Source organism: Triticum urartu, chromosome 7A (genome assembly GCF_056163025.1).
Source record: "Triticum urartu cultivar PI428250 chromosome 7A, HENAU_Tu73, whole genome shotgun sequence".
NCBI lineage: Eukaryota > Viridiplantae > Streptophyta > Magnoliopsida > Poales > Poaceae > Triticum > Triticum urartu.
The window spans coordinates 61,062,732-61,077,084 of NC_141879.1; the positions used below are offsets into that span (position 1 = coordinate 61,062,732).

Consider the following 14,353-nt stretch of genomic DNA (forward strand, 5'->3'; position numbering starts at 1 on the left):
CTGGGTGGAGGAGCGGTGTACATGGAAAATTTACACGGCTGACTTGGGCTACCGCGGGCGCTTTTCTGCAAAAGGACGCTGGACGCACAACAGGCACAGGATTTTGATCAAACGGCCGATGATGTCAGGATACAGGGATGCACGAGGGATGCTGGATTCACAAGATACGACGCCTGCGGTTTGCTCAATTCTTTGCAGATTTTGCTAAAAGAAAAAAAAAACTCTTTGTAGATAAAAACATCCTCCTGCGCTTCTCTCGCAGCCGATTGATCGATCTCCAGCGAATCCGCGCGATCGACATGGAAGCCCGAACGGATCACCAACAACCATCCGGCGATCCTTCGCCGGGGCGACCTCTCTGGGTGTTGCTCGAGCGCCGCGGCGACCTCCTCGATGATGCCGACGACATGCTCTGCGAGGATCCCGACGCCATAGCAACACCGAGCGAGGATCATTCCGACGCCGAGACCGTGGCGGAAGCTCTGGCCTCCGGAGGGCGTCTTGTCCGCGTCTCCTTCCGCTTCGCGGCGCCACCGGCAGTGTCACGCCTGCGCGTCGACAGCCCCGGCCTGCCGGACGGCAACCAGATCCACGCGCAGATCATCGCGGCCCACGGGGACTCGGTCCTTATGGAGATCAAGACCAGCAGACCTGGCCTGTCGTGGAGTATTGACGAGCGCGACTCGTCAGATTACTTCGTCTATAATGCCGGCGACGCCGCCGCCGACCCACCCCGCCCTCCGTCGCTGTCGCTGCTACCCCCTTGGCGCGAGGGGCCACCCGAGCGGAAGCTATGTATGTCTGCCGAATCCACTGCCCTCCTGCGCCGCGGCGACGAGGACCTGCTTGTGGCGCAGCTGACTCGCTTGGGTTGGAAAGGAGAGGCGCCGCTCGAGGCCGAGCTCTGCCTGCTCAGATCCGGTCGGTGGGACTGTGCGCTCAAGCGTCTTCCGATCCTCCACGGCGACGGCAAGCGGGAGGAGCTGTCCTTCTGGCAGACGGACGCGGTCATCCCCGTCGGCGACCGGTTCCTGTACTGGGTGGACTACTGCCGCGGCGTCATCCTCTCGGACGCGTGGGAGGAGACGCCCCAGCTGCGATACGTGTCTCTCCCCGTGGAGCCGCAGCTGGAACGCCGGTCGCAACACAGCGGCGGCTGGAGCAACCGCCGCGTGTGCACCACGGACGGCGGGGGAGCGGTGAGATTCGTGCAGGTCTTTCCCCGCTGCTGCTGCGGCTGCCCGGGCGCCACCTTCTGCTCGCGCTCCCGCTACGCCTTCAACATAACCACATGGACGCTGAGGATGGACGACATGACGACGTGGGACAAGGTCGGAGTGGTCGACTCCGACGAGCTCTGGTTGCTCCCCGGCTACGGCGGCGTCGTGCCGCGCATCAGGCCGCTGTACCCCATCGTCAGCCTGGACGACCCCGATGTCCTCTGCTTCATGGTGCACAAGGTCCCATACCATATGAAGGACGTTGACGGCGACCATACGATACGGCTGATCCAGGTGGACACGAAGCGCATGGAGCTGCGGTCCGTCTTCTGTTACGGCGACTTCTGCTCTTCCCCCGACTTGATCCCCTGCGACATCTCCCAGTACTTCGCTCGCAGCCGTCCTCCGGCGAAGCGCCGTGAACAAGCACCGACGGCTGCAGCTTTAACAGTTAAACTCAACTTATCGGCCATGGCTTCTCCGGGGGAGATGTTGGCGACCCTTCGGGAGATAGATGACCTGACGCCTGATGACATGATGAGAACGTATAGCATTCTTTCGTGTGATGGGAGCCAGCTCAAGTTCAGGTTACTTTTGGCACTTCCCAAAGACATGAGGAAGGATTACTGCCTCGTGCTCATGGAAACCCGTCTTTAATTATTTTGATTCAACAAAGGTGCGTACAAACTCATGATACGATCGCCATGCATGTGATCTTTCTGAAATAAATACAACGTGAACACGACACGGATCATTACTCTCAGTTGTGTACTCGCAACGAAATTCAAATGTTGGTACAAGTTTCCGAATCATATCTGTATTTTGCTTTTTTATTCTAAGATATGCATCTTTATTTTTGAAACATATCTAATTTATATTAGATCAATAAAAAACATTGGATATAAATAGTTTGGACACTTGACATAACATGACCTCTGAAAAAGTTTGCACACTTGTTACACCACCACATAATTAGCTCCTCGCGACATCCTTAACATGTTGCCACTGGGATGGGAACACTAGATATAGATGCAGTTTAGCTTAGTTGCCACTGTACAACAGATCATCCTTGTTGCAGATATAGGACCAACCAACAATAAACTTCACCCTACAGAATCCAAGGTTGCAAGTACCTTTACTTGTGAGAGAGTCTCTGGGCCTGAATTCAACGCAGTCTGCGTGACGAACACCTGCCTTTGAGTAGGCTTCCACCGAAACCGTGAGCATTCCCTCGCATTGCACACCTACAACACCCCTTTGAAGGTTGATACGGCCATCTGGATCCACCTGCAATGGGCCTTCTCCAGAGTCTAGCAGCACAAGGTCCTTATCCAAGGGAGCAATGCGGCAAACCACGTGACCTCTGAAATCATCAGGCCATGACCCTTCTATAATATCAGCACATATGATGGTTGCTGCAACCGTGCTACCAATCAGCGCGGAGGTGACATCTAATGTGCAAAAATTACCCCTCCAGCGACGACAGGCAAGTTCATCATAGGGTCCCTCACAATGTCTATTTTGAAACCATCTATCCATCAGTGTTTCATCTTCAGAATCTGTTGTGCCCTTCACTTTTAGTTGAATTTCAAAGTCAATAGGGTCCGACAACACAATTGGTCGACAAGGGTCAGTCAACTGCAAAAATCGATCCTGCAAGCATCATTTGTTATAAGTCCATGTCTGATTGACATTTGGCGTCTCCAGACGCTGCCAAATGGGCCACCTAAAACGGCTTAACACTAACTAGATGCATGTATCCATGTCTGAGCAACACAAGCACACTACTAGGAAAAGGGCTATAGATGAAATTGACACTAATGGCGCACCAGACATGTAGTGCGCCATTACTATATACTAATGGCGCACCATGTGTTGGTACGCCATTAGTGTCCAAATACTAATGGCGCACCACATCCACGATGCGCCATTAGTAAAAAAAAATTTAAATTTTTTTCAAAACTACTGTGCGCCATTACTAGTTCAACTAGTAATGGCGCACCACATCCACGGTGCGCCATTAGTAATTTTTTTTTTGAAATTTTGTAATTTTTTTTCAAAACTACTAATGGCGCACCGTGGGAGTGGTGCGCCATTACTAGTTGAACTAGTAATGGCGCACCATGCCACGGTGCGCCATTAGTAACTTGGCCACCACTTCCACCGAATGCACCCCCTCCCTCGGATCGCCTTTTCAGTTTTTTAAAAAATAAAAGAAAATGATGAAAATGTCAAAAAATAAAAGAAAATAAGTTTCCCATGTGATATGTGGTCTAGTTGTTGAGAAAATTTGCAAATATGAATTTCGACTTCATTTGCAAAATCTCTCGAGAATTTGTAAAAATGGGCATAACTTTTGCATACTAACTCGAATGAAAAAGTTTTTTATATGAAAAATCATCTACTCAAAAAGTTACATCCAAATTTAACACGGGGAACTTTGTTAAACATTTTTAAAATCCTCAAAAACCTAACAGAAAAAAGATACGGGGCTTTTAAGATCTGGAGAGGCAAAAAAATTCAAAATAATTCAAACTTACTAATGGCACACCTGCCCATGATGCGCCATTAGTATCTTCCCGCCTTCAAAATTCAAAATAAGTCAACAAAATAAAAAAAAAGTTACTAATGGCGCACCTGCCCGTGGTGCGCCATTAGTATCTTCCCGCCTTCAAAATTCAAAATTAGTCAAAAAAAATAAAAAAAATACTAATGGCGCACCTGCCCATGATGCGCCATTAGTATCTTCCCGCCTTCAAAATTCAAGATAAATAAAAAAATAAAAAAAAAGTTGGTAATGGCGCACCTGCCCACGGTGTGCCATTACTATGTCGTATACATGGCTGGGCGCACCTCCTCCACTCCACCTCTCCTCCATTCCATCTCCTCCTCTCCTCTCCTCCACTCCATCTCCTCCTCTCCTCCACTCCATCTCCTCCTCTCCGGCGACCTCCTCCTCCTCCTCTCCGGCGACCTCCTTCTCCTCTCCGGCGACCTCCTCCTCCTCCTCTCCGGCGACCTCCTTCTCCTCTCCGGCGACCTCCTCCTCCTCCTCCTCTCCGGCGACCTCCTCCTCTCCGGGAACCTCCTCCTCCCTCCTCTCCTCCCCTCCCCTCACGGTTTCTCCTCCCTCCTCTCCGGTGAGCTCCTCCTCCCTCCTCTCCTCCCATTCCCTCATGGTTTCTCCTTCCTCCTCTCCGATGCTTCGGTGAACTCCTCTCCGGCGACCTCCTCCTCCTCTCCGGCGATGTAGGCGAGCGCCTCTCCGGTGACCTCCTCCTCCTCCTCTCCGGCGAACTCCTCTCCGGCAAAAGAACACGGCAAAAGAACGTACAAGATCCAAAAACAGGAACAAAATTTGAAATAATATCGTGCCAAAAAACGAGCAAAAAAACTAGCAAAAAATGGGCAAAAAAATCATGATCCAGATCCAAATTCAAAATTCAAAAATAGTAATGGCGCACGGTGGGGTTAGACGGTGCGCCACTACTATTTTCCCGCCTTCAAAATTCAAAAATACTAATGGCGCACCGTGGCCTATACTAATGGCGCACCAGTGGTGCGCCATTAGCGCCATTAATAAAAATTACTAATGGCGTGCTAGTAATGGCGCACCAGTGATGCGCCATTAGTAGGCCTTTTCCTAGTAGTGGCACCACATATGCAGGCAGCAGAAAAGCTTCTCAGCTTGGCGCTGTGTCTACAGATCATGGTTTTAAATAGCCCGCTATAGCACCGCTATAGCATTTAGAAGAGGTCCGCCGCTAAGAGGCTTAGCGCGCTATTTAAAACTTTGCTCAAACACATGAGCAAACATTTTAAATAGCTCGCTATAGCACCGCTATAGCATTTAGAAGAGGTCCGCCACTAAGAGGCTTAGCGCGCTATTTAAAACTTTGCTACAGATACGTCAAGTCTGGATGAGGAAGTTGCCCTTATCATGGAAAAGATACGCAGGTGCAGAGGGCAATACTAGCTAGATTAGGTCATCTAAGTAACAGCATCACGAGAATTAAGAAGAAGAAAATACCTGGTGGGTGAGGATTTGGGGATCATCCCTGGTACGGCTGAAGAGAATGTTGCGGTTGTGATCCACATAGTCTCGAGCGGCAATGAAGCCGTATACCTCCAGTGGCCACCTGATTCTCCACTCTTCGTTCTCCATGACTTGGATGGAGAAGATCTGCAGGAAACTGCGGGGCAAAGCATCAACACGAATACGGGGAGAGGGGATCAGGACGGAGAGCAATGTGGCTCCAGTGGAAGTACGGTGTAAAGGATAGATGGTGCCACGACGAACGTGAGAAAAAGGAGAGGGCTCTAGAAACAAATGTTCCACTAGGGCGGGTAAACCAATGGGAAGGGGAGGGTCTGATATGGAAAAAAGGAGTATGCATCATGGGGTGGGGTTTTTGTGTTGGAGATAACATGACGGATAGTCTGGACACTCACTTTTCTCCCCCACATATTGGCTGGATTTGGGGGAGCCCAAGCTGTCCAAACGGTTGGATTTCGGGGAGCCAATTGGGCCTCCGTTTGATGTCTGAAGAGGGAATCTCAAACATACACATTATAGCCCGTAGCAACGCACGGGCATTCTACTAGTGTATATAGTGTGGGAGTCACAAACGCTGCAGCCAAACAAAGTGAAAGATACAATTAATACAGCTGATTAGATCTTGTCATATCTCTTAATTCAGTCCAGAAAACTAGTTAATTACTAAGTAGAAGAAGAAAAATCAATTTAGGCACAAGCAGCTACAGCCTACAGGTAAGGAACAACGCAATCTGTTTAAGACATCATAGAGAGTAAGAAGAAAAGAAGAGCATGAATCATATAAGTAGACTATTACTGACTGTGGCCATGGAAGGAACCACAGGTGGGGGCCCAAACGTGTTCCCAGTTTGTACGGTACGTAACCATGTCACTTTCCTCGTCCGCCAGCATCTCCCTGTACGACGATCTGCGTCTGCCTAAAGCAGCTTCCTTGGGCTGAATACTGCGCTGCTGCTTGACTGTTTCTTGACACCTCCATTCATGTTCATCGATGCTGCTGCTTGGGGGGTCTCCAGCTCGGAAAAGGGGCGGTGGTGGCGCGGTGAACGGCGACGGATGGCCGAGTCCGGTACGGGGTAGTCGAGCTCAACGGCGGGCGCAGCTCGGGTCGTATCCTAGAAGAGATCGACCAGATTTGTAAAGGGAAAGGGGAAGTAGCATCCGAGACCAGCCATGATCGAAAAACGTCTTATCTCTTCCTGTGTCGGTTTGCTGTAGATGTTTCTTAGCCCAACACCAGTTTTTTTTCTATGGGACGGTTTGCGTGCTGAACTTGTTGTGTAAGCGTCCGTACCTTAGTCATTTTGTTTCCGGGTTGGTTTCGTTTTGATTATAGAATACAAGTAGCTAGGTCTTGCTTGATCACTCAAAAAAATTGGCAATTAGGCGAGAGACACCCGATGCAAAAAAAATTGTGTGGGAAACACATCGTATGGAACGAGAAATTGGGCAAGTAAAACACACTGTCAGAAATTGAGCTCGAAACACATGGTGCGAGAAATTAGGTGATAAACTTGCATTTTGAGGATATCACACATGAATCACAAGGCACACGAAATTAGGAGGAAATTTCGCGGTGGAAAAAACATGGTGCAAGAAATTGGGCGTAAACTTTACAGATAACTAACGGGAAAGTTTTTTCTTTCGGTCAGAAAATACATGGCGCGAGAAACTAGTTAATAGCACCATATATGGCATTAACGAAAATGACACATGCATAAAGGATTTTTTGGTAAACCAATAATAATTGATTTTCAGACGCGGTCCAGAAATAAAAATTAGGCATTTTTCTCATGTTCACTGCGGCAATTTAGCCATCTGGTTAAATTTTGTCTGGGGCTTGATCATCTCATACCTCCTTAACATATTTCAGCTGGGTTTCATTCTCTGTAGTGGTTTCAATGAGGCAGTGGTTTCTTACTACTGGAGGGAGCCAACCTAGCGAATCACGGAGGCAATGTGTGGAAAGAGCAACAAAATACATGACCGCACGAGAGGATATCCCGCTGTTGTTGCACAAGGGCAAAACGACGAAATAGACGGTGTGGACCCACCGTCGTTGTAGAGCTCATAAAGCCGAACATGAGATGTAGTATTGCCAAAGGAGATAGTGTTGCGGCAATGACTTGTCGGGCTATGAGATGAAGACTATATGGCGGTGGTACATTATATAGTGGATCTTTAAGTTTTAACCACCCCAAATGCTGGATTTTGAGCCGGCTTTTCCAAGTCTGATGAGATTCTGCCGCCTTCTTTCGTCACCAACAATGAACTGCTATGAAATAGTAATTGACACTGTCATCGCACATCCTTGCTCTTCTCTCCCTGAGAAACAATCATGTTGTGGGCTTCCATGGTAGGCGGCCGCAATCATACCCCCACACAAGTATAACTCCATTGTGGAGGCATGTGCTTTCAGGAGAGGCAAGGAGGGAGAGGGAGAGGCTATGGGCATTGTGGGCGGCGAGCTGGAGGACAGAAGCCACGTCATCAGCCAGTGTTCGTCAATGAGATCACCAGCACGAACAAGGGCAGAAGGGGAAATAAGCTTGGCAAAATTAGCACAAAACCACCTGCTGCCAAAGCCACTTAGATTAGACAACATATGGTCTTGTAAAAAGTAAATTCAAACATGTTACTGTATTTTGTGGAACCCAAGCTGCAAAACCTTGGGGTTTCGCTACTAACTCTTGTTTAATCTATAATATAATTCAGTGACGTAAAAGTTTAGATCGTAAGACGTCCATCAAAAATAGTATAGCAAACTTTATCGAGCTGGCATCTTACGTAACGTCCATAAATTATAATTCGCAACATACAAAATATTCAAGGCCTGCACAATCTTATTTGAAAGCATATTGCAAAAACCCTACAGCTCTTTCACGCGCTCGGTTCATCTACAGTCTGAAAATGACATGTTCATGACAATACAAAGTATAGAGTGATCCACAGCAATCGCTCTCATTGTCTTGAACAGAAGTTTGAGCTCAAGACGAATCCTCGAGGAAGTTAACAGCCAGGTTCCAGTAGTGTGGAACTTCAGCATCTACAAACACCTTCTTGGCAGAAGCCTCACTCAGGCACTTACGCACACCGAACCACCTGGGAAAGGCGGGCTTCACCACACTACCTCGCCATACTAATGCACAGCTATTCACCGGCTCCTCGTCAGCGGCATCCTCGCCACCAACTGCAGCAGCCCAGTCAATCCTGTTCAGCATCAGGTTATTGTACCTCTTGATCGACTTCACCCCTCCTTCCACAACCACAACACTTATGCCATCCGTGGTAACTGCAGCTCCAGTCAACCGGTTGTCTCGGGCGTTCATGTCCACTTTAAAGCGTGTCTGACTGTGCGACAGGTCTCTGATTCTGTACACACAAACAGTGAAATAGTCTAATGTGTCAGGATCATCAAGAAGCTTCCTCTCCTTCTTCTCACGGCGCTCAGATGGCGTGAGTTTGCGGGCAATGTTGCGGTCGACATGAGCCTGCTCGCGCTCTGCAGCAGCTGCTCGTATTTCCATCTCCATGCGTGTCGGGTCCTGTGTAGCTTGTGCACCAAGTACTTTCATAAGGTTACTCATCTTGACCTTGGGCTTTGGTGGCTCCAAGAGGCCTTGCCTAATCATTTCTTGCCTATCTTTTTCCATAGCGAGGCGCCTCTGTGTTCTAAACTTCTTCTGCTCATTGTTAGTAAGCTTAAGAGGCTGAGGCGGTGGTGGTGCGGGCTCAGCCGGTGGTTCCAATGGCTCTGGATGTTGCATGTAGATGGTGATCTTATCCATATTAAGCTTTTCCAAGGAGATGTCCTCATACGTGGCAGATATCAGGATTTTTGAGTCCCTGAAAGGAAATAAAATAGGCATAGTAAGTAGCTGTATACTGATAAAGGAGAGCTACAAACAATCAACAGAGTGAGGTAGCAGCAAACCATGGCTCAATGTCAGGAATCTCTTCCTTCTGCTTCTGCTTCGGAGGCCTTCCACCAGGGGCAATTTCAATTAGGTTTGGATTCATGTCAACTTCGACCTTTGCCTTGGCGAGTTGAGCTTGCTTTACTTTATGTTCTTTGGCTTGTGCTTCACCAAATTGATTCTGCACAATCAAATCAAACTATTAAGTTTAGGCACCAACGGTACAATAAACTAAAACATGACTGCAATTAATATATTCAAAAAAAATGGTTAAACCTTACAGACCTTAATCCTCTGCAATTCAGCCTGCCTCGAAAGATTGCCTCCCTCAATAAACAGGAATCCTGGCCTTTTAGGACGAAGAAGCTTGGTTGGGTTGATGCCCATCCTTTCATCAAAATGAACGGTAGATTTTGCAAGTGACTCCAAGCCTGGTTTGATAATCTGGAATGCATCCTTCTTCTGCTGTTAATGTTGACCTAGCAAAGGATGAACCAAAAGTAGTGAGTCAATGTACAGAACTATATATCATCCTGAAATATATGTTAAGTCACAGAAGTTTACCTTCAGAGTACTCAGGTTGCTTGGCTTGGTCATGCTGATAACATTTCCATGCTCATCGATTTCCCTACCTTGAGCATCAAGACGGAGAACAGGGGCCTTGACAGGTCTTTGAGGAACATTCAGTCCACTGGATGTACCAGGGAGCATGCTGATACAAGGTGCATACTGTGGATCTTGGCGAAATCCCATCTTAGTAGCAATCTCTTGTGAAGGAATCTGTGTATCAGGAATAGCAGTACCAAGTTAATTAAGCTGTGTGGGGAAACATGAGCTTAGAATGGTTACAAAAGTATAAAAAGAACAATGAAGCAAAGGACTAGTAATAGTAGGTGTAATGTCTTACCGCAGGTAATCTCTTGAGTTTTTCTGATAATTCCTTCTTCAGCTGCAAAGCCTTTTTAGCTTTCGCTAAAGCATCAAGACTTAAGTTGCCACTTCTGCCAGCGGATGAATTTGCAGTTCCATCTGCACTAGATTTTCCAGTAACTTCATCAGATCTAAAACTAACTCCTCCATTTTCATTGGTGGTAGTAATCGAATATACCTTTGAAGGAACAGGGTCAGCAGATGGCACCGCAACAGCAGGTGCAGAATTGAGAGCACCGCGCTGCAAAATATAATTAAGATGCAAAGTCAGCATATGAATGGATCCAATGATGAACCTGACATGAACGTTTTAATTAAAGAGAAAACAAACTGTAGACCAAATTTATTCTACATAAAACGGTAAGTACTTGTCCGGCTTGCCCTCATACATTCACTAAATAAGTATCACAGTCAGCAGGCAGCAGCAATGTAAATATCATCTTCAGCAGCAATGCGCGCTATGAATTGTAAATATCATCTTCATTATACAAATGCAATAGCAACCCTTTCTTACAGGTTTTATAACCAGAAAGTAGTAGGAGAGGTATATCACTACATGCATAATTATGAATCACTTGCGCAAATTTCAGAAACATAAATCACATAAGTATGAACAGGATAAGAAAACAGTAGAGGATACTTACATTAGGCGCTGTGGCGCGCTGTGGATCTCCATTAGCAGCACCTGACTCAAGCTTCTTGCGCTCTCGCCGTGGCCTTTCCTCCTTCCTCGGAGGCGGATCCGCTGAGGCCCTAGGCCGCTTCCCCCCTTCCCGGCCGCTGTCGTGGTCCTTTCGTTTCCGTGACGGCGGCTCGCGGTCGGCCGAATCGCGGCGTCCCACGGAATCCCGAGCCTTGTGGTGGTGGTGATGTCCGTCGGTGTCGTGGCGGCGGCGTCGGTGGCGGTCGCGATCCATGGCGCTGAGTTGAGACGGGGCGGATGGGAGATTGGGGCGCCGCGGTGGTTATATTAGCGCGTGGGGGGTGACGACTACTCTGTTTGGAGAGGAAAACCAAAGCCGATTAAAAGCAACCGGCCCAACGAACCCAAACTTGAGTATGGTTTGGATTCCAAACCGACCCGGACCACAAATCCAAAATAAGTAGTACGTGTTTTTTTTTAATCAAAACTGGCTTCACGGTTTTTTCTGTAGACTGGAGTGGCAGTCCTAAATAGCAGCCCTTTGGGACTGGGGCTGGGCCAGGAAAAAAAAGAAGTGGGGTGGAGGTAGAAATTGACATCACATCTAAGGCCAACTCCACCGTGCGACCCAACGGACGTCCGCTTTGCCTGAATTCTGTCCGTTTGAGTAGATCAACGGGGTCGCATGCGGGTCTGTCCTGGGATGCGGTGGTCATGCGCACAACATGCGGCCGCATCCTTTGGCCCCATCTTGCCCGCCTTCATTTTAAAAACAACAACGTTCGAAATGCCAAGCCCTAGTTCAGGCCAGCAGCCATAGTTCACGCCGGCAACATAGCCAGCGGCCGGCAACACAGCCAGCCTGCAAAAAACGAATGTGTTTCTCGCCGTCACATAGCTAGCGTCCCAGCGGGCGGCATCCATGCCAGCCTCAAAAAAGAACAGCCACGGCCGATCGGACGACCTAGTTCAGGCCGTCGGCGTCGAACATCTCCTTCTGCCTGGCCTCGAACCAGCTCCTCGTCTTCTCGCTCATCTTGGTCAAGTCCACGCTCATGATCGCAAGGGCCACCTCCTTTGCTTTGGTCGCGGCATTGGTGGCCTCAATGTCGAGCTGCCTCTGTCTGGCCGTGACATTGGCGGCCTCGATGTCGAGCTGCCTTTGCCGGGACGCCTCCTCCAAGTCGATCTTCCTCTTCTTGGCCGCCTCCTCCATCCCAAGCTTCTTCCTTTGAAGCTCTAGGTATTGCTTCATTTTGCTCGTCCTTGCTTTGCCGCTTCTTCTCGTCCCTCATATTCTTTTGAGACATCATGCCATGCAAAGTCTCATGCAAGGCCATGGATGAGGCATTACGTATGTCGTCCACCTTGGAGTTGGTCTTGCCCCTTGGCCTCTTCAACGCCTCGCCATCTCCACCTTCGACAAACTTGGCCGTCTTCTTGCCTCTCTTCCTTTGAAGTTCACGGTATTGATCCTTGAACTTAGTGTTGGGGAACGCAGTAATTTCAAAAAAATTCCTACGCATACTCAAGATCCATCTAGGTGATGCATAGCAACGAGAGGGGAAGAGTATGTCTACGTACCCTCGTAGACCGAAAGTGGAAGCGTTATGAAACACGGTTGATGTAGTCGAACGTCTTCGCGATCCAACCGATCAAGTACCGAACGCACGGCACCTCCACAATCTGCACACGTTCAGCTCGGTGACGTCCCTCGTACTCTTGATCCGATTGAGGCCGAGGGAGATTTTCGTCAGCATGACGGCGTGATGACGGTGATGATGAAGTTACCGACGCAGGGCTTCGCCTAAGCACTACAACGATATGACCGAGGTGGAATTCTGTGAAGGGAGGCACTGCACACGGCTAAACAATCAACTTGTGTGTCTATTGGGTGCCCCCCTCCCCCGTATATAAAGGGGACGAGGAGGAGAAGGCCGCCTAGGAGGAGGCGCGCCCAAGGGGGGCAATCCTACTCCAAGTAGGTTCGCCCCCCCCCCCCACTTTCCTATTTCTACTAGGAGAAGGAGGAAGGAGGAGGAGAGGAGAAGGAAAGGGGGAGCCGGCCCCCCAAACTCTAAACCAATTCGGTTTGGGCCTAGGGGGTGCGCCCCACCACTTGCCTACTGCCCTCTTTGTCCACTAGGGCCCATTAAGACCCATTGACTCCCCAGGGGGTTCCGGTAACCTCCCGGTACTTCAGAAAATGCCTGAACTCATACGGAACCATTCTGGTGTTCAAACATAGCCTTCCAATATATCGACCTTTATGTCTCTACCATTTCGAGACTCCTCGTCATGTCCGTGACCACATCTGGAACTACAAACTACCTTCGGTACATCAAAACACATAATACCGATCGTCATCAAACGTTAAGCGTGCGGACCCTACGGGTTCGAGAACTATGTAGACATGACCGAGACTCTCTTCCATTCAATAACCAATAGTGGAACCTGGATGCTCATATCGGTTCCTACATATTCCACGAAGATCTTTATCGGTCAAACCGCATAACAACATATGTTGTTCCCTTTGTCATCTGTATGTTACTTGCCTGAGATTCGATCATCGGTATCTCAATACCTAGTTCAATCTCGTTACCGTCGAGTCTCTTTACTCGTTCCATAATGCAACATCCCGCAACTATATCATTAGTCACATTGCTTGCAAGGCTAATTGTGATATGCATTACCGAGAGGGCCCAGAGATACCTCTCTGATACACGGAGTGACAAATCGTAATCTTGATCTATGCCAACTCAACAAACACCATCGGAGACACCTGTAGAGCATCTTTATAGTCACCCAGTTACATTGTGACGTTTGATAGCACACTAAGTGTTCCTCCGGTATTCGGGAGTTGCATAATCTCATAGTCATAGGAACATGTATAAGTTATTTTTGGGGAACGTAGTAATTTCAAAAAAATTCCTACCCACACGCAAGATCATAGTGATGCATAGCAACGAGAGGGGTGAGTGTTGTCTACGTACCCTCGTAGACCGTTCGCGGAAGCGTTATATCAACGCGGTTGATGTAGTCATACGTCTTCACGTCCGACCGATCCAAGTACCGAAAGCACGGCACCTCCGAGTTCTGCACACGTTCGACTCGGTGACGTCTTCGCCTTCTCAGTCCAGCAAGAGGGGCGAAGTAGTAGATGAGTTCCGGCAGCACGACGGCGTGGTGACGGTGTTGGTGAAGAACAATCTCCGCAGGGCTTCGCCTAAGCACTACGAAAACTATGATGGAGGATAAACTAGAGGGGACGGGGTTGCCGGCACACGGCTTGGTGTTTCTTGATGTGTCTTTGGTGCTAGCCCTACCCTCTATTTATATGTTGAGCCCTAGGGTCGAAACTTGGAGTAAAAGCCTCCTCAAAGTCGGTTTCACCCGAAAGGCAAGAGTCCTTCTCGGACTCCAGGGCTAGACGCCAGGGTTCCCGGCGTCTACCCCCTAGACGCCAGGGTTCCTGGCGTCTAGCCTCTGGTCTCCGCAAAACTTCCTTTTGCACTTTCCAAAAACCTCGTGGGCTTTCCCCTTTGGCCCAGATAAAGTGTTCTCGTGCCCAAACATTTCGGGAAAC

At 48.7% G+C, this 14,353-nt stretch overlaps 3 protein-coding genes across 3 annotated transcripts; 1 reads left to right on the top strand and 2 right to left on the bottom strand.

Moving 5' to 3' along the window:
* The first annotated feature begins 254 nt into the window (after positions 1-254).
* On the top strand, positions 255-2,054 carry LOC147957782 (uncharacterized). Its single transcript, XM_087535938.1, has one exon. The coding sequence runs from the start codon at positions 300-302 to the stop codon at positions 1,875-1,877; it is 1,578 nt and encodes a 525-aa protein (XP_087392064.1). The 5' UTR covers positions 255-299; the 3' UTR covers positions 1,878-2,054.
* Positions 2,055-2,261: 207 nt separating this feature from the next.
* Positions 2,262-6,086, bottom strand: LOC147957783 (uncharacterized). Its single transcript, XM_087531850.1, has 4 exons — positions 6,078-6,086; positions 5,983-5,985; positions 5,251-5,403; positions 2,262-2,873 (listed from the first exon to the last, which is right to left on the bottom strand). Exons 1-4 carry the CDS (start codon positions 6,084-6,086, stop codon positions 2,262-2,264), a joined length of 777 nt encoding a protein of 258 aa, XP_087387976.1.
* A 2,016-nt stretch (positions 6,087-8,102) lies between these two features.
* Positions 8,103-9,952, bottom strand: LOC125522715 (pre-mRNA-splicing factor). Its single transcript, XM_048687755.2, has 4 exons — positions 9,759-9,952; positions 9,480-9,673; positions 9,212-9,375; positions 8,103-9,123 (listed from the first exon to the last, which is right to left on the bottom strand). The coding sequence occupies exons 2-4, from the start codon at positions 9,579-9,581 to the stop codon at positions 8,265-8,267; spliced, it is 1,125 nt and encodes a 374-aa protein (XP_048543712.1). The 5' UTR covers positions 9,582-9,673; positions 9,759-9,952; the 3' UTR covers positions 8,103-8,264.
* Between the last annotated feature and the right edge of the window lie 4,401 nt (positions 9,953-14,353).